This window comes from Mchenga conophoros, linkage group LG23 (genome assembly GCF_057382185.1).
Source record: "Mchenga conophoros isolate Kocher_MC1m ecotype Shallow Benthic linkage group LG23, M_conophoros_male_GT1.1, whole genome shotgun sequence".
Taxonomy (NCBI): domain Eukaryota; kingdom Metazoa; phylum Chordata; class Actinopteri; order Cichliformes; family Cichlidae; genus Mchenga; species Mchenga conophoros.
Genome location: NC_140547.1, coordinates 10,575,250 through 10,595,659, shown reverse-complemented (window position 1 = coordinate 10,595,659; position 20,410 = coordinate 10,575,250). Strand labels below are relative to the sequence as shown.

At 45.9% G+C, this 20,410-nt stretch overlaps 1 protein-coding gene across 8 annotated transcripts in view; it reads left to right on the top strand.

Annotated features, from left to right (window-relative positions):
* Positions 1-20,410, top strand: part of patj (PATJ crumbs cell polarity complex component) — a 92,914-nt gene that overhangs the window by 30,988 nt on the left and 41,516 nt on the right. For all 8 annotated transcript variants that reach the window (XM_085265803.1, XM_085265800.1, XM_085265804.1 and 5 more), the window contains exons 20-28: positions 3,817-4,086; positions 4,621-4,705; positions 4,932-4,995; positions 5,510-5,587; positions 5,805-5,876; positions 5,996-6,173; positions 6,401-6,511; positions 6,735-6,794; positions 7,987-8,086. In XM_085265803.1, the coding sequence (XP_085121929.1) occupies positions 3,817-4,086; positions 4,621-4,705; positions 4,932-4,995; positions 5,510-5,587; positions 5,805-5,876; positions 5,996-6,173; positions 6,401-6,511; positions 6,735-6,794; positions 7,987-8,086 (1,018 nt within the window). The remainder of the gene's footprint in view (positions 1-3,816; positions 4,087-4,620; positions 4,706-4,931; positions 4,996-5,509; positions 5,588-5,804; positions 5,877-5,995; positions 6,174-6,400; positions 6,512-6,734; positions 6,795-7,986; positions 8,087-20,410) is intronic.

Here is a 20,410-nt window from a genome sequence, read left to right as displayed (position 1 = left end):
GCAGCAGCTGCAGGACTTTACACCAAACTCCATTCAAAAATCATGAGATTTTACTGGCATGTTCTGATCACAGTCAGAAATCTGCAGATTTAACAGGCGCTGCTCAGATAAATAATAAAGTCTGTAAAGCAGAAACATTCAGCCATGAAGCAGTTTTATTAAATATCAGAAACAGGTGCAGACGTTCTGCAGTGAGCAGAACGTGCGGAGGCTGGTTCCATATCGGATCCAAATAAGATGGAAAATCTGCTATGAGGTCGTTCCTGTGGTGAAATGTGCTGAAAACATCTCTGAAACTGGGAGCGAAGAGTACAGGACTTTGGTCCTTACACTTATAAAAATGAGCGTGTCATCAGCCCAGTGCATGCTGGGAGCAGTGAGTCGGGCCAACAGAAAGTGAGATTCTCTTTCCTCAGATTTCATTTGGATGTTTAATGGCCGTCATGTTTCTGCACCTTCCTCCTTGTACATGAGCTCAGCTGTCCATGAAACGAGCCGAGAGCTCGACATCAGCGCTGATAACCCGCCATGACGTCATCTTCCCTCTTCCTGCTTTCTTCCATCTCACTGCTCTTCACTCTTGTGCCTTCACCTCCATGCTCCCCTCTCCTCTATCATCTCCTCCACATCTTTCTCTCTCTCTCTCTCTCTTTCTCTCTCTCTCTTGCTGCTCTTTCATCTCCTCCTCCTCTCCTCTCTTTCACCTTCCTTCACCCTCCTCTCCCTCCTCTCTGTCTCTGTGAAGCTGCTGACTCAGCGGGATGGTTGAATGGTATAAAGTGCTCCATCAGCTCAACCAGCAGCAGCATCTCTCTTAAGTGGAGGGGTGGAGGGGGGTACTCTGAGGACACTCTGGTCCTCCAGCATCTGTACACGTAGTACTGCAGTATTACGACTCACTAATACTGCAGACAGAGAAGAATACAAGCTGTTTGTCTTTGCACAGATACTTATGGACAGAAATTTTTACAGAAACTGAGACGTTGTTACGTTTTTTTGTCTGCAGTTTGTGACATCACAGTGTGACATCATTATGATCGCAGCTGTCAAAATCAAATAAAGTAATAAATAATCCAGTGAATAAATGAATGAACCCTCACACACGTGAAATATTAAAAACAAAAGTGTGAATTTCTTTTTCAGTCAGTCTTTGCTGAGTAGAAGCACAGAAAAAAGTTTGGGAAAAATCTTCCAAAAATTAATGTAAAACTTGAGAAAAGGATTAAGAAAATAAACAGAGGGGACTGTGTTCATGAGTAAACACAGAAATTGATGACTGAGTTCAACCTTTAAATAAATAATTACAGAAGCACCATCAAATACATTTTAATGCATGTCAAACGGACTAATACATGTATCACGCTTTTTACTGCAAACCTCATTCAGTCACGCACACACACACACACACACACACGCATACACACACACGCATACACACACACACACACGTGCACGCATCCACACACGCACGTGCAGTATGATGGGGGAGCCGGGAATCGAACTGCTGACCTTTGCGGGTAGGCGTCCAATTATAGTTGCTGATTTGTGTGTTTAGCAACATGTGGATTCATTTTCGGAGCATTTGTCGTGTCACTGCTCCGTACCTGAGCAGGTGGTTGTGATTTGCTGAAGAAAAGCAGAAGCCTCTGATATCTGCACACGTGTCTGTGAAGCATCAGCCCGCTGAGCTCGTCTTTGTTCTGCCATTTCTGCTGAGTTCTGCTCTTCTTCGTGTCCTGTGCCGTCGCCGTCCTCTGCGCCGCTGTTTTATTTCCTCTTTTATATGCAGCCCATTTGGCTGAAGAGGTTTTTTCACAGCCCACAGGTCTCTGATGGGTTTCCATAAAGACGGCCGGGTCGGCACTTACACTTTGCTGCCGGATCCTTCTCTGTCACACTGACCAGAGAGAGACCCCGTTACACGCCCACGCCTCATTAACTTTTAGAGGTCAGGTGTGCAAGAACGAGCTACTGCCGTCGTTTCACTTCATTCTGCTCCTGTTTGTGCAGATAAAGAGCTGCCACGGCGCGTTCAGCTGGCTGAAGCCTGCGTACGACAGAAAGCGAGCCGGAGGAACCCAGAGGACACTCAAGACCCAGTTTACTGCTGCTTCACTTTATTTTACTGAGAAGGCTGTAAAACCACGCTGCTTAGTGTCTCCACTGCAGTAATCTGATTACTGCCCACTTTGGCCAAATGGATTTCTGAACGTTTCAGCAGTAGCTTCAGAAGCTCTGGGTTTAAAACTGAAGCCTGTCAGTCTTTGATTTGTCTACAGGACTTCCGGTTAAATTCCTCTGCTGTGTGAGGTTTGAAGGTCTGTTAGTACAGTAACCTTACAGCGGCCATGTTATTGGTCAGATTATGTCATTTTGACAGTCCAGAGGTCCAGTTCACGTGACGCTAGCAGACAGCTAGCAGCTACAGCCACCTGTGTCTCCATCCACCTGTCAGTCACAGAGGCCACGCCCCAAGAAAGCTAAAACGTGGAGTGACTCACTACTGCCTCTGCTGGACGTCAGGGGAACTGCAGCTGTGGTTGTTTCAGCTGCAGAAGGAGGATCATTAAAGACTGTAAGCCTAGGTGCGACCTCTGACCTTTGTTTCTGTCACACAGCAGAAACATGGCTGTTGGTGGAGTTTCCTGTGGGAGTGATGCAGTTTGGTTTTTTTTGGTTTTTTTTGGTTTTTTTTCTTTCCTGTGAGGATTGTCATGTAGTCATGTGACTCTGCAGTCGCTGCAGCGAGGCGGTGAAGACAGTCGTTGAGGATCCTCACGTGAACCGCAGCGATGCTCCGATGCTCCGTCCTCATCGTCTAATGGCAGAGACATTAAATGACAGCGTCTTTAAATCTTATGAATATGAGGCCAGGCAGTCACGGCCAATACACATCAGTCTGCAGAACATCCTGTTAGCATTATGAGCTCTCTGCCGCTGCCGCCGTCTACTCCTCACCTCCATTATACGCCGTGATGGGCCGGCTTCCCGGGCCCAAATTAAAAGAAGAGGAGCAGAGTCCTTGACGATGAGGCTTCGTCGATGGAAATTAGCCTAAGTGTTGTCATTAATATTTCCCGGCGCGGGCTAATGTCTGCATCGTAATGTTAAGAACAGGATTTCCTCTCAGTATCTGCTGAGGAGGCTCTTTGGGGAGTTGGAGATGAAGGCTAATGTCCAAAGTCAGGCGAGTTTTAGATTTAGTGCGAGCTGCAGAGACACTCTCACACTTTCACATGAAACACTGGGAACCATGATGGATTCTGATTTCTGCCTCCTTTTGTCCTTCACGACCTCCAGAAATCCAAATTGAGTCATCTTGTTTGTTTTCCACAGACACGGGAGTCATCTCGGCTGTGAGTGTTTCATTATTTCTCACACCTGTCCTCTGAGCAGGTGTGAGAAACAAGAAACCATTAAAGAGCAGAAACGAGCTGAGAAACCAGAAAGTCCTTTCAGATTCAAATCTATGTTTTTAAAGGCAAATGGCCAACAAAGCTGAGTGCTTACAGGAATGATAAAAATCACGTCTAACGCAAGCAGACAGAAATACAGCCAATCAGCGCAAATGGCTAATGACACTGTTTAGTCAATTGCATTTGATTACGTCTCTGCACTGCTGCCAGGTGAAAAATGTCTCTGTGTGTTTATCGATGCATCTCATGACACGTTGGAGGCTGAACATTCTTCAGACATGGTGAACCTGAGCTCACTGGTGAAGTTTGAAGCTGCTGGATTTCCTGTCGTCATTTCTGTCTTAATTACGCGGTCGCTCCTCTGGAGCTTCGTCTCTGAATGCTGCCGTCTGTGTTTTAGGGTTTCAGCGAGGCCGCCATCCTTCCACAGAGCCTTCATCTGGAGGAGGAAGAGGAGGAGGAGCCAGAGCTGATCCTGGATGCTCTCCCTCGCTACGCCACCTCCTCTCTGACCTCTGACCTCCGGCCAGAGGAGGAATTCAGGGAGATGGGTGTTGATGAAGAGGAGGTAGAGCCGGAGGACAGCGTGAGCCCCGCCCCCAGGAAACCCCCACCATCTTGGGAAGAGTGGAAGTTGGCCTCCCTTACCCGAGCTGGGGGGGCAGATGAGGTGAGTTGACGAGCAAGGGGAAGTTTCATTGACGTTGACTCGCTCACACAAAACATGAAGTGAACGGCTGCGAGTGGCGAGGTATTGGCGAGAACTCATTACCCTGCCTACGGTCCCCCATGTTTCCGTGACCGGGGGTGGTGCTGCCTCTGCAGCGACGCCCCAAAACCCCCAGAAACTGTTCTAAAGCACAACTCGATTGAGCTGACGTGTCCGAACTGCCCGTTGGCGGTACGGCGGGTTGAGAAGCACTGTTTTTACAGGGGAAAGAGCTGGAGAACCATACGCTCTCCTGACTCCACCTGCACTCAGGTGGTTTTAGGCTCAGACACACCTTATCTCCATTTTCTTTCATACTGTTCATTTTTGGGTATTAATATTTCCAGCATGTTTTTAATGGGAAAAGTTCAGCAGTTTAACATTCGTGTGTTTTCTAAAGGCTGATTTCTGCGTGACCGGATGAAGGTCAGAACAAAAGTCGTGACATTCTGCTTCTGTATGTATTTGTAGTTATTTGGTGATTTTTGTCCTCAGGCCTGGAGCAGAGAGATGCAGGAGGAGGAAGACCTGCAGAGATCGGACCATGAAAGCATTGTGTCTGTGGGAAAGCTGATTCTGGGTGAGAGGAGAGCGCACGAGTCTAAATCATGTTTAAGATAATTTAGACTCGAGATCCATGATCTCTCTTTTTTTTTTTTTTCCATCTCATGACCTGGTGAATAGGAACAGGATGTCATTTAAAGAAAATCCACCTAGATCAGGGTCAGCGGTTCTGCAGTTCATGGTGAAGGATGAGGATGAGGTCCTCACAGTGATAGCAGTACAGATGTTTGTGTGTGTTTCAGGTCTTCCGGACTCCAGAGACAGCGAAGCAGACTCTGAGCTGACTCTCACGGACACTGACACAGAGTGAGTTCCTGCTGCACCTTCACGCTCGCTGTCACTCTTCCTCCTCATACACACTCGCTCAGAGAGTCAGAGGTCTGCTATCGTGCTGTATGTCGTGTTTAAACAGCCGTATCTGCTAAGAGAGGCCGAATTTTCTGGAAACAGAAGCTTCAATCATGCCCCAAGTAACGTCTGGTGTCCTCTTCCCTGCCAGGTTAAAGTTGCCCACAGTGCTGAAACCTGCTAACTGTTCGCAGCTCACAAGCTTAGACCTCACACACACTAATTTCCTCCTCCATCAGCTCCTCTTACGTCCCGTCACAGTGCTGTGGCACCCTCTGCTGCTCTCACACTCTAACTGCAGTCTGATTTCTCCATGAGTCAACTGTTTCCTGCTGTTTTTAATAACATATGGTCAGCGGGCACCCGGCGCTCACTCTCAGCCTCGTTAGATTAATCTGGATCATTGTGGTCACAAACCAGCCTCAGAGTTTAATCACAGAAACTTCCTGTCTGTGTTTTTCTTCCCCTGGAGGTCTGTCAGGAGGATTGATACTGCGAAGAGGAAGAGGCGGAGCCAGGGGGGATCCTCTCTGCCAATCAGTGGCCACAGGTAGGACAGCTGCTTCACGTTCTGCTGGTTTGAACACAGATGTAAACAGGTAGATGCCTCAAGTGTGGGTGCATTTCTGTTTAGAATCAACGCTGCTTTATGTGGTTAAAGTTGTGTCTGTGTGTCTGTGGCCCAGCATCTCACCTGTTCCTGATTTTCAGGCTCAGGTTTTCTTTCTTTCAAAAAGTAGTGTTTGACTGTGGGTCTGTGTTCACAGTGACTTGCCTGAAAGAGAGGAGGGGGAAGGACAGGAAACACCTGCCTTCAGCCACTGGGGACCGCCCCGCAGGTAACACACACACCCACACACACACAGGTACATTATGATATCCCAGGAGACTGTGTACAGGTCAGGTGACCCAGAGAGACTGGTACATTATTCAAACTTCCACCCTCGCTGTTGTGCAGGGTGGAGGTGTGGCCTGAGGAGGGTCAGTCTCTGGGTCTGAGCATTGTTGGAGGTCGCCATGTCATCAAGCGACTGAGGAATGGAGAGGAACTGAAGGGAATCTTCATCAAGCAGGTTTTACCCAACAGCCCCGCCGCCAACACCCACTGTCTGAAGACCGGGGACAAGATCCTGGAGGTAGGGCCTTGTCTAATTCCTGGGTCTCTATACACACACAAGCGCGCGCACACACACACACACGTGCGCTACATCCATAGTTTACACACAGCCTGAGACTGAATCTTTCAGAGCGACCCCTTTATGAAGGAAAAGACTTTATAAGTAAAAACAGTTTTATGATTAACATTTTCATAATGTCTGACCTTCAACTCCGTGTGTGTGCGTGCGTGCGTGCGTGTATAAAGGTGTCAGGTGTTGACTTGCGAGCTGCCAGTCACGAGGAGGCGGTCAACACGATCAAATCTGCCCCGAGCCCCGTTGTCTTCATCGTCCAGAGCCTGACAGCGACTCCACGGGTACACACACACACACACACACACACACACACACACACACACACACACACACACACACACACACACACACACACACACACACAAATCTGTATGAAGTTCTAAGCTATCAACTTTTGCTAACTGAGCATAGACAGAGGTTTCTGTCTCATACACGTCAAACAGTCCAAACTGTTTGATTCTTCGAGTTTCTGTGTGTTTAATTGTGTGTGTATGTGTGTTTCAGCCCATGTCTCTGACAGCTTCAACCATCAGCAGATCCCAAACAAAGAGGATGGAGTCTCCGGTAAGAGCTCCACACTCTATTAACGAGGACACACAGAAATGTATGTCTGTGAGATGACTGCACAGCTCAACAGAGACCAGCAGAGGGCGACACAGCCTCTGCACAAACAGCGGCATGTCATTCCGGAGCTCAGAAATCACATTTAACAGATTAGATCTGCTGCCTGTGGAGACTCAGATAAGATGAGACTGAATTTATTTTTCCCAGGATTTGGAAAATCCATCTTAGAGCAGCTGAAGACGACATGAGCTGTAACATAATCATTTACAACATGACAGAAACAACAGAGACGAGTTTAATAAGTAAGAAATGCAACAAAACACTGTGAGAGCAGCTGAATATGATCCCATAAAACAGCTTAGAATGGGACAAAATAAAAACATCTTACTGACGTGGGCTAACGAAACAAAATGATCGGCTCTTTCAGTGTGAAACAAGATCTGATGTTTGATGGTGTTTGTCCTCAAGCTGCAGCCGGGCGCTGCGTCCACACAGGGCACGGTCCTGGTCTGAGGATCAGTGTGAGAGGACGTCAAAGTCTCAGCTTCAGCCATGCTTAAACCACACTCACCATCATACTCCAGTCTTTATCTAACGCCTTTGAGACAGATGGACAGTATAAAGAATCCATAATAAAGCTGGCAGCCTGATTAATAAATATAAAAAGAATGAAATAAGACAGAGCTCTGAGACAGACGTCATGATGGAGTGATCGACGCAGGATTGTGCTATGCAGTCACGCGAGTCCTCAGAGCTTCCGGTGTTTCTTTGTTAATGGCAGTGTAGCCTCCAAAAGTCTGATACAGGAAACGACAGCAGAAACTGCACGAGAAAGACAAACTGGAAAAAACAAAAACTGAATTATACAACACAAAGTCTGCTGTGGTAGTAGTTTGACTTTACACGCTGCAGGCGACCTCTACAGTTACTACAGATGACCAAGCAGGGCTTAGATCAGAGTTTAAACTGAGCCGTGCAGCACGGAGCCTAAAGGTTGGAGGTCATATTGGTGGTGGTGCTGATTGTTTCTTGCTCACAGCTGCCATTTAGTTTTACCAGGTTTCAGTGTGTTCCAGGCTCCTATCTCACACAGCCCGAGGCTCGTGCACAACCGTCTGCACACTTATGGTCTATAGTCTGACTGGAAGTCAACAGAGTCCATGTTTTTATGAATAAATGTGTTTGTTTGCAGAAATCAGAGGTAGTGCTGCCCCCCCCGAGACAGCCCCCACCCTACAGGCCTCCCAGCTACTCAGACAAGGAGCTAAACTCTGACTTGGAGGAGGCCAAAGGTCAGTAACACACAGCAGAATCTGTTACAGTGATGTGGTTAAAAGTCGTCTTTATTTTCTATGCTTTGGAGAAATACGTAGTTCCTGTCGGCATTATGGGAAGACTGGGTGGAAACTACAACCACGCCTAAAGATGGATGTTTATCATGAGCTATATTTCTCATTAATGCTCACTGGGATCTTTCAGACTTCTGATTGGTCAGCAGGCAGTTATTTCATGTCTGTCCTCTGTAGCAGGTTAGGTCTGCAGTTGTACTGCCTTCATAACACTGAACACACACAGGTAACCCTCTGTATACACAAGCACACCTGCAGCCTGTGCTGGAGGGCTCACACTACCTGACCTTGGGTGGCCGGTCAAAGCCCAATCATCTGTGTTCTCACCGAATTTGTCATATTTTTTGAGCTTTTGCAGTCTCAGATCAGCCAATCAGCCAGTGGCAGCATGTGACCACAGAGCTATGGCTGGGGGGAGGGGGAGGTAAGAGGTGAACTCTGTGCGTGATGCTGTGTGGACTTGGGTCTCAGAGGAACTGCTGGGGCATGGTCAGGCCTGGTAACTTCCCTCTATCGTCAGAGTGTCACAGCCAGAGAAAGGTTTGATCGCTTACGTCCTGCCTGCCACTTGTTTGCTCAAAGGCACTTCAGCAGCAGTGCAATGAAGCAGAGGATTTAGCTGCGTGCACGCGTCTGAACAGGTTCAGGTAAAAGCTGAAGCAGGAACTCATCACGCTCTTAGCTTCATCTCAATCAGGTCACGTCTGTCTGAAGAACGATTACCAGAGAATCTGTTTCTGCAGCTGTCACTGAATATCTGACGGGCTTCATTTCATCTCAGATCATCTCCTCGATTTCCTTTCAAGGATCTGTGTCTGAATGTCTGTGTCATGTGTTCCAACAAAACTGAGATTACAGCAAATATCTGAACATCTCAGTTAATCTGGACTTGTTTTATCTCACGTTAACTCACAGAATATTTCACATTGTGTAGTTTTTCTTGCTGAACCGCATTGGGTCTCATTTTGGATCATGTTAATTTACTTCCTGTGATCTGCGGCACTAATTATTTGAAAGCCTGTTTTTGAGTCTGTTTTCATTTTTGTCTCAGTAAACGTACATCAGTATCTCACTGTTTGTGTGTGTGTGTGTGTGTGTGTTTGTGTTTCTGTTTTTGCAGGCCATGTATGAACCGGCAGGCCCTCAGTCCCGTTCGTGACGTATTTCAGCACACGCTGGATGCTTTTGTTGTGATTTTTGTTGCTCTCAGTTCCTCTCGGTCTTTCTCTCTCTGGGTTTCTGCTGTCTTTGCCTCGCTTTGGTTTGGGTACGTTTGGTTTGCTACGTCTGAAGCAGGCGGGCGGACGGGGCTGTCGGCTTTTTCATTCTGACCTCTGGTTTTAATGGCATTTGGGTTTTCTGAGCTGGCATCTCATCTGGGATTAGGGTGGATTAGCTTTTTTGGTCAAAGCTGTTTCCTCTAGACTTCAACTGTCCTTTTAAAGCCTGTCTTCATTTTGGAAGTCTGAGTATATCTTTATCTTGAAACACTAAACTGGACACTAAAATTCTGCAAGTAAAATCTTTCAATGAATGACACAGAACGTCTTGTTTAAAGAAAAATGATGTATAAATGAATTGATGTTGTTTGTGTCAGAGGTTAAATGCAGGTTAAGTTTTATATATTAATAAAGTTTCTGTAATTGGACTGAATAGACTCAATAAAATTACCTTTAAAAACAAACACAAACCAAAGTTTCCATCAGCTTCATCTTCAGGGTCTTTGGCGTGAACCAAAGCAAAGCTCATACTTTTAGCGTGTCCTCAGACTCGTGCGTTTCTTGTCTGTGGAATGATGAACTGGTTTGAACCTGGAGAACGTTATGTTCCTTAACCTTCCTTAACTGGTAAAGCTGAGGAAGAGCTCAGTCTGCTGACTGTTAAACAAAATAACTCAGTTCCTCTCATCTGAAGTCAAAAATCTTGGATGGTCTGGCATGAGTCCTGGATCTTGGTCTGGGACTCTGGGACCGGAAGTTCGGTCTTTGCTGATCTTTAGCCTGGATGCTGGTCCAGTTCTCCATGTCTGACTTTCATCCTGGGTCGAGTAACTTTCTTTTAGCGTGAACTTGAAAGAAGCTCATGGTCTTTATCCAGGCCTCTGTGGTCACTAAAGCTCAGTCTTAGGGTAATAAACATTCACCCCTTTCCTCTTTAGGCGCACTTCTCTTGGTCACTGGTATAAATTCTTGGTGCAGCTGTATCCCATTGGTCTCTATCCTGGAATCTAGGACGGTTTGGTTCAGTCTTTCTGACCTTTAACCTGTTCTCCTAGGCCTGAGCCTTATCTTTGGGACTAGTCAGGCTAGGTGTCTCCAGATTTTACCCTTGCCTGTGTAGGACAGCTGAGGCTTACTTTAGCTTGGACCTGGGATAGCCAATGCCTGGTACCACTTTGTTTTTCAGGATGGACAGACCGGTCCTGTTAATGGGGAAACAGCATCAGCCTCCAATGACATGTGTTTTCAGTTTGATGGTGATAATCTGACAGAATGAAACTGCCAAATGTTTCATGTTTGGCTTGGGAGACAACGTCTGTCCAGAGGTTTGTGCCAAGTGCAAATTTTACGGCCTGTTGTCAAGCTTTGTGCCAGCTGTCTGATTTGTATATTAGTTGTGGCAAACAGAAATGTCTGAAACACTCGAGTGCGAGGGCAAAGTTTGGGCAGAGCACTGGGTTTCTGGTGAATCTGAGCTTTTTCACTGCAGTCTCATAAGAGTCAGACACAAATACAATAAAGCTTACATGAGCAGGGATGGAAGGAATGATGAATTGGTGGTGCTTTTCTCTCGGGCCACGCCGCTGCCTGCTCTTGTCTCTCGGCTTGTCTTATTTATATTCTTGGTGAAACATTATATTGGCTGCTGCAACAGTAATGAATGATTCAGATCAATTCCACATGCTGTTTCAGGTTGTTTGTCTCGCAGCAAAACGAGCAGCCGAGCAAATAGCCTTCATCTCTGCAGCCTCTGAGTAGATTGGTTTTACTGTACAGCGTCAGGGTCAAAGCACGTCATCGTGGAGCTAAAAAACTCCATGAATCATGTGTCTGCTGCGATATCTGATGGTAGACTGATTGTGTCGATGCAGACGAAAATAAATCACCACTGTTACCAAAACCAGCTCCTGTTTGCATCTTACTTACGGGCCTGCTTTAAATGAAAGCTTACTCCATCAACAGGAAAAGCACAGTTGTCTATATAAGCCTTTAAATCTTGGTGACTGGTCGGGATGGAGAACAGACTTGACATTTGGTTAATCGTGAACAGTTCGTGTGTGCACACAGACTTGTGTACAAAATTAGCTAAACACTGTATAAATGACGTTGTTGATTCATTGGTTTGTAAGATCCCATTTTTATGTGTTGAAGTTGCATTCACAGACACAGATACCTGCTAATCAGCGCTCGTTAACATCCAATCAAAATCCTTAAATCTTATTGTGCACCCAAACGTCGCCTTCTTTGAAGGTGTGTTAGTACAGTAACCTCCCAGCAGCTTTGTCATTGGTTAGGTAACACCATTAAAATGCTCCAAAAGGCTCCAACAGCACAAACATGGTGCAGAGGTCTAGTAAAGGTGAAGCTAGCATCCACCTGTATCACCATCCACCTGTCAGTTAGAGGCCACGCCCCTAGTAAAACACACAGTTTGTGTATCGGGCTGTGAACATGTTAATTCAATTCAAGAGAATGCATTTAGCAACCTAATTAATGAAAAGCATTTAAACGCATAATTTTATTATCTAAAAAAATCATCAAACATTTTAGTAATGTTATGCTTGGCTGAAATCAGTTTTGTGTGAATGTTGTAACCTGTGTCCTCAGCTTTTAGCTTGTGCATGAGAGGCTGAATAAAGAAAACAGGAGATATCTTCAGCTTCCGCCTGTGCTGCATCATAGCACATTATTCTGCAGGTAGAACACAGTCAGGTGTGTGTGCCGTTTAATCTTGTAAAGAAACTGCAGTATGTTGTGAAGAGGAGCTCTCTGATGGATGATTGACAGCTCTGTGAGGAGGATTTAAAGGTTAAACGGGGATGAAGGGGGTAAATGCAGGATTAAAAGTCACACACCTGGTGATCGAGGTGATTTAACAGAGAATTAACAGGTCAGATTTAAATCATTGATCTGTGGTCTGATCAGCGCTGTGGCAGTTTGATCGGTTAAAAACTCCTCCTGAAAATCCAGTTTTCCTCCACCCAGGAGTAATAACGGGAGGGATGCTCAGCGGCCGTGTCCATGATGTGTCTGGCGTTGCGTCTCCTCCTGCAGATTCGTCCCTATCCAGCTGACCGTCGTCATCAGTTTCAAAGCTCTCTGCTGTGGTTCTTACAGGTTACACAGCAAAACGATGACATGTTGTTCCCCAAATTTGTGCTTAATGCAGCGCTTTTCCGCAGGCTGGGTCCGGTTTTAACTCAGATACTTACAGTCTGGGAGGAAGTGCTGATTACAGGTATGAAAAAAAGAGCCATTCTATAATCTTATTGAAATAACGTGGATTAGTAAGATTATCCCCACCTGTTCTGTGATTCTACATGGACCCACCCCCAGTCTGAGAGCACCTGATGGACAATAGAAGAGATGGACGTAGCTTGTGCTGAAGTGCCCCAAGCCATTCTTTCTCATCTCCAACAGAGGGCGACTGTGTTTTGCGTGGCCGTAGGGAGGTCTGTCAGAAAGTGGCCATTGGCTATCCTGCTCTATAACCAGAGTAAACAGTTTCTCGTCCTTTTAAATGAAACATGTTTGTTTTATAAATCGCCGTCCTGTTAAAGTCAGACAGACATGTCGTCCTCCGTTTCTCAGTCAGTGACAAAAACTCTCTCGACTGTAATGTTTCACCAAGGCTTCACCACAAAATGTGCTGGTTAACATCACGGGGATGTAAGGAGATCAGTCCTCACAATAGACTCTAAGCTTATGCCCCCATGTTGTTATTACTAACAACAATATGCTACTGTTTTTGCATTTAGCATATTGTAGCTACAGGATAGGGATGCGAGAATGTTAAAATATGCTGATGGCTATTGTTGGTCTCTTTCAGAGGAACAGGAAGAACAGTGTAAATCTCATCAGTTTTTGATTAAACCAACAAGCTTGTCTTGAATTACACAGGCCTCATAACAGGTCTTTCACTTCCTGGTCAGTCTGTGGAAGTTGTTGATGGCTTTAAGTATTTGGGAACAAGTTTACTTGATGACAAGTTTAGTTTTATGGTTTAAGATGCTGGGATGTGTTTCTCTTGTTGTTGTATTGAAGTTTTGTATATGTGTATGTAGGATTTTTTTGGGTTGATATGAAGTGATTTGATTGATTTGTTTATGACTTTGTGAACCAAAGACAATTTTACATTCATGTGGATAATATAGTTATTTTGTTTTATTCTATTCTTGCTGATACGGGGTGAGATTTCACTTCATATCTCAGAATGAACCAGAATCTGAGCCTGGTTCTGCCAGAGGTTTCTTCCTGTTAAAAGGGAGTTTTTCCTTCCCACTGTCGCCAAAGTGCTTGCTCATAGGGGGTCATATGATTGTTGGGTTTTCTCTGAATGTATTATTTTAGGGTCTACCTTACAATATAAAGTGTCTAGAGGTGACTGTTGTTGTGATTTGGCGCTGTATAAATAAAAATGAAAGTAATCCATACCTGCAGCAGAGCAATGACTGACCTCCAACTGTGGACGGATCACTTCAGATGTTCTCTCAGCTGAAGTTTAGTCCTCCTCCAGAGAGTGTTTGACTCTGCCCATCAGGGCCCCTTAACACAAACAGTTTAATCCTGATCCTCCATCTTGGTTCTGCTAATATGTTTGTATGACCTAACCACAGCTTTCAGTGAATGCTGACATCAAACTTTACGGTAACAGCTGTGAGAACAGCCGCACTCATCGTGTTGTTTGAGCTGATTGCACCAGTTTTTTAAAATTTTTGGGCAATGAAGTTGGTAACATCATACTGAACAGCAGGCCTGGTCCTAAACATTACAGTGGCCAGGGTGACCTTTGTTCTAAAACCACCAGCCTCTGTGAAAATCAGCATGTCAGAGCTGCAGCCATCGCTGAAACGTTCGCAGAAATCTGTCTGACATGCCCTGATTTTATCTGTTCCTCAGAGGATGAACTCACAGGACAAATTTTGCACATCATCACTTCATCAGCAGACGAAGCATGGAGAGGCTATCCTTCATGTGTGGTGTGAGTACTGAGGGTCTGTCAGCAGCATTTGGTATAAGCTGTTCTGTGGATGTCAATCTGTATTCACAACCACTCCAAAGGTAATTAAATCAGTTGAAAGTTGATTGAGTCTGTGGGGAAAGTGGGTCATTGCAGCAGCAGACAGTAACAGGACCAACAGAGTATAAATAGAAACTGAGCCGAAACAAGCATCGCACACTCTGATCTAAAACTGCTGTGAAAGTATGGGGGATGAGGGATGTGACAATAAGATCTTATCTGCAGTTTACTGTTGAGGCTTTCTGCAGTGGTGTGTAGTGTCCAAAAACTCCAACCTCATTTGTTCAGACCATCAGTTTATGAAAGTCTTAAAGGGGAGTAGCTAAAGCAGCATGATACCCAGTATGAGAGAAAGAACTGTGAAGCATGCATAGCGACTCGGAGAGAGTCCGGAGTTAAAAAAGCCCGGGGGGGTCTTAATTTGGGCAGCTTCCTTGCCTCAGACAGTTTGATGACGTGGTTGCATTTTATTTGTGAGTCATGTCAACTTGGAGGGGAGGTGCTAGCATGAATGGTGATAAAGGGGCTGCCTGAACTCTGTGTGTGTGGGTGTGTGTCTGTTTGTGGGTGTGTGTTGGATCAATGAGCTACCATAATAGAAGAGTTGGCTGCATACATCTACTCCCTGCAGACTGTAACAACACACTGCTCTGAATTTGTGTGTGTGTGTGTGTGTGTGTGTGTGTGTGTGTGTGTGTCCCAGCTTCCTGTCCTTATATAGCCTCCACCCCCAGCCTCTTTGATTGCCTCGACATTCATAAACATCATTTATCATCTTGTTGGTATCAAGTGCATCATTTAGAGCCTGCTTGTGTTAATTATGCATATCTTCAAAGCTGTAGTTTCTCAGGCATGGTTTTAAGGCCTTGCAGGAATTCCAGGAGTCCTGGAGCTGGGCTGGGAACATTTAAGGTGGTCCTTTGAGCCTTTATGAAGGTTTAGATTGTGGTTTGAAGGGAGCTGTTAGAAAGTTCAAAGTCAACTTTAAAAAGAATTTACTTGTCCAGAATTGAGAGTTAACTAAAGGGGAGTCCAGAAATCCCACTAGAGCCCTTTGTGATTCATGATGTGGTTCCAGTAGGTTCAAAATAGGTCATTCTGGGCACCATTGACCATGTTTAATGCTTTTGGTAATAAAGCAGGATGATGAGGTAGCTACTTCTTTAGGTTATTATGGAGGTTAAAAATTCTCCAGGCATTGTTGAGTCATGTGTCATTGAACAGCTCCAGAGATGATTAAAGATGCTGAAGGTTCTTAAGAAAGACCAAGAATGTCCAAACCATAGTCTTTAAGGGCTGTGTAGACCTCACAGACGAACCTGGTACAGGGAAGGGTGGGGTTCCTACCTGAGAAGAAAGAGCATGGACACAGGACAAGACTACGAATGAATTACTGAATATCCATCCATCAGCTATAAAACAGTGATGAGTCTTTGGCTGTTGATCCCAATCAGAACAGAGCTGGTGAATCTGTGAGAACCTGCTGGAAGGACCATCTCTGGCACTCTTCATCAACCACATCTTCATGGTGCAGTAGCTGGACTGATCTGAGGCACCAGCTGAACTCTTCTCATCGCAGCAAAGAGAGACAGCGGCAGGTTCTTGCTGTAGGGTCCGCCAGCGTGTCAGCCTATGAGCTGCTGACTTCACTGTCCAGCCTCTGTCCACTTCACACCATCAATTAAAAGGTCCGATGCCCGTCCTTCATAGTTCTGACTGGTTATAACTGACTGCTGCTTTCTCCACGCCAGCGTTTCAAGAAATATGAAAACATTCTAAAAAAATGTTCAGTTTTCCATCCCAGTTACTCAGGGATCAGTTTGTGTAGAAACGATCATTAAAAATGAAAAATAGAACTGGGCTGATTACTTTCTGAAGCAAGTGTAAATGAAGGGCTGTGACCGTAAATGTGTGCGAGGCACCAATGAACATCTTTACCAGGAGGAGTGCTAATGGAGAACGAAGAGGAGAAAAGGATTGGGACAGAGAGAAAAATGCACAGGAGAGGGGGAGGGAGAGGGGTAAGGAAAGGTAGAGCAGCAGCAGGAGGAGGGTGAAGGGAGAGGGAGAGCCGGGGATGAGGAAAGGGAGTAATCGAGGTTGAGTGTATAACAGAGCTGTACGTCGCTCTCAGCCTCAGCATCACAGCAGCCAGCTCTCTCTCTCACACGCACACATCACATTTTCTGGAGATCAGAGCGCCACAGCAGAGCTGAAACTGAGACAGCGCACACACACACACACACACACACCACACACACACACTCTCTGCCGTACATGTGGATTTATCTCTGCGTGTGAAGACTGAAGTATGGACTATGTTGCCTCCAGGTTAGTATGCGCTCTCACTCTGTGTGTGTGTGTGTGTGTGTGTGTGTGTGTGTGTGTGTGTGTGTGTGTGTGTGTGTGTGTGTGTGTTCTAGTGGATTATCAAGCGTCTGTCAGAGCTGAGTTATGAGACGGCTCATTACGTGTGTGTGTGTGTGTGTGTGTGTGTTTGCTTTCCTACCTGATCCCCGTCAACATATCGAGTAGGGGTCACCTTTAACCTGTGTGCATGTGTCTGCACACAATCAGGTGGGGAAAGACAAATCATGTGTGTGCTGCATTATTTTGGTGTGTGTGTGAGAGAGAGGGAGAGAGAGGGGAGAGAGACAGCAGCACTTTTACCTATGATGTATTTTGCTGTGTATGTGTGACGGGCATGGGCTCGCTCTCAGGTTCCCCATGTGGTGCTGCATCAGTATCAGGACCACAGATTGGGGCTCTGAGCTGCACCATGACCGATGATAATAAATGCATCCATCACATATGTCAGGTCACATGATTGTCCCGGCAAGCATTCTGTTTCTGCTGCGTGGAGCTCGGTCTGGAGGCAGAGGGCAGCGTACACCATCCTGCCAAAAGTGTTCACTTGTCTGCCTTCAGAGTGTGCAAAACTGACTGACCTCCCATTCTTAATCCACACAGTTTAATAGGATGTCGGCCCTTTGCAGCTGTAACAGTTTCAGCTCTTCAGACAAGCCTTCATGCAGATTTAAGAATGTTTATGAGGATTTTTGCTGCAGGTCAGTCAAGTTCTTCACACCAGGAAGGGGGCATCCCCAAACTGTTCCCAAAAAGTTGGGAACACGAAAGTGTCCAAAGTATGCTGAAGCATGAAGCGTTCCTTTCACTGGAACTAATGGGTGGAGCCCAACTCCTGGAAAACACCCCACACCATAGTCCCCCTTCACCAAACTTTACGCTTGGCACAGTGCAGTCAGACAAGTACCGTTGTCCTGGCAACCACAAACCCAGACTCGTCCATCGTGGGCGATTGTGGCTCAAGAGTCGGGAGTTTACCTTGTAATCAGAAGGTTGCCGGTTCGAGTCCCGGCTTGGACAGTCTCGGTTGTTGTGTCCTTGGGCAAGACACTTCACCCGTTGCCTACTGGTGGTGGTCAGAGGGCCCGGTGGCGCCAGTGTCCGGCAGCCTCGCCTCTGTCAGTGCACCCCAGGGTGGCTGTGGCTACAATGTAGCTTGCCATCACCTGTGTGTGAATGGGTGGATGACTGGATATGTAAAGCGCTTTGGGGTCCTTAGGGACTAGTAAAGCGCTATATAAATACAGGCCATTTACCATTTTACCATTGGAGACGTGTGATTGGTCACTCCGGAGAACATGTCTCCACGGCTCTAGAGTCCAGTGGCATGTGCTTTGCTTTACTGCGTCCAATGCTTTGCTGTTTGTTTGGTGATGTAAGGCTTGGATGCATTTGTCATGGAAACCCATTCCACGCATTGTTCTTAAGCTAATCTGAAGTCACGTGAAGTTTGGATGTCTTTAACGGTTGACTCTGCAGAAAGTCTGTGAACTCTGTGCACCATGATCCTCAGCTTCCACTGAGCCCGCTCTCTGATTTACGTTGCCGACCACTTCGTGGCTGAGATGGTGTCGTTCCCAGTCACTTCCGCTTGGTTATAATCCCATTAACAGCTGACTGTGGAGTATTTGGTTGCGAGGACATTCCTAGCATCCTATCACGGCACCACACTAGAGCTCACTGAGCTCCTAAGAGCGAGCTATTCTTTACAAATGTGTGTAGAAGCAGTCTGCATGCTCAGATGCTGATTTTATACACCTGTGGACATGAAACTGATGGAGCACCTGGAATGAGGGATTTGGATGGGCGAGTGAATACTTTTGGCAATATAGTGTATTTCGTCCAGATGTTCCTTAACTTGGCAGCTGTTTCCAATCAAACTAAGACATTGGGCATTTTAGACGTTTATGCCACAGTAGCTTTACCTGGCAGTGTTTACAGTGGACCTAATATTTGTTTGACCCTGATAGGTGTAAGTCATCACTGGTGTCAACCCTGGCCTTGATTTTGTGAAGAAAAACAGAAAGGACTTTAGTTTTGTGTAAGAGTGAATATCAGCACAGAGCTTGGAGATCAGGTCATCCCTCGATGATTCCTTAAGCCTCAGTTATACGCTGCTGTAGAAGCGAGCAGCTGGAGACAAACAACAGGCACATGAACGTCCAGATCTTAGCGCTAACTGTGCAATAACGAAGTCTACGTCACTTTCTGCTTCCGGGCGCATGGAAGCAGAAAGTATCGTCCCTGCTTCAGACCTCAGAGGGCTAAAAGAGGTCCTTATAAGATTTTGCGCTGTGAATGACTTTGGCTTTGCATGTTTCATCTAATCTCATCACGTGTCCTACATTTTATCCATCTCATTGCATCTATTCTATTTTTTATTAGCTGTTATCAAAACCACCAGTAAAAATTATATATATATCCGCTACCATCCCAACCAGTTGTGCCAGATAGCTGCCGCTCCCCGATCCTGGTTTTAGTGGAAGTCATGTTTTGTTAAAGGGAGTTCTTCCTTCCCACCATCACCAGGTGCTGTTCATGGGGCACTCCCTCTAATATTATTTTGTTTTTATTTTACAGCATGTTGGGGCGACTGTTGATGTCAAATGGCGCTGTAGAAATTTAACTGAAATTAATTCAAATATAAAAACACTGTAGTGTTCCTACAAGACTCTTAGAAAAGTATAGTTCCATCCATCCAGCCACCCACCTTCCTACTTATAGCTTATCCAGTTCTCGGTCAAGACAGCAAGAATATAATTTAATGACGTTTTGTCAGATCTGCTTTACACACATGCTGGCATCAGTACCTTGATGCACCAACTGTGGAAACACCAGCCGCTGAGATAACCGACCAGTCCGTCCACGTTAGGAGGCTGGAGTGTAGCGTCGGCGTAGACTGCAGTTTGTGTCCTGTATATGGTTGTTTTCTCTTCTGTTTCCCCCTTTGACTTCGTCTTGCTGGTTTTGTTTAGGGACTCAAAAGTACCTGGTTGGGTTTGTGCCAGTCCATCTCAGGGCTACCACAGTACCACATGTAATCATCAGATTAACATAACATGCACACGTCTGGATCTTAGGAGGCTCATTCTGCTGAGAAACTGGTCTCGGCCGGGGGTTCGTGTTTTGTTCCCGGCCCTCGGCCACATCCCCAAAGTGTTCTGAGTCTGCTTTTACACCATATGAGCCAGTGGGCTGTAAAATATTATAATATTATGTGTGACAGAAAAAAATAAACTAAAATATAGAAATGAGAGCTTTCAGAACTCTGGGAAAGCAGTCTAAGCTTTGTGGGGTATCGTCTTTGAACTGCATGTCTTCATTTACTGAAAGGAGCTACCTCAGGTGTTAAAGGAGATGTTAATCAATAACACAGACTAACGGAAAATAGAAACCAACCCAACTTTAATCCACCATCAGTTTCGCTTACAGAGGCGCTCCAGAGCAGCCAATCGCATTCACAGCGTGTGCTCCATCGACCTTTTTCTCAGCAGAGCAACCGGGCTGTCAGCGTCGCTGTAATTTATGAGGTTAATGTTGGCTGCGTCCCATTTAGCTTTACCTGTTTTTCAGGGTCCTGCTAGCTGGAATGTGAGGTACTGAGTCACTCCGTGCTGCTTAGGTTAGAAGACGATGTGAGCCGTGCAGCGGTGCACAGCC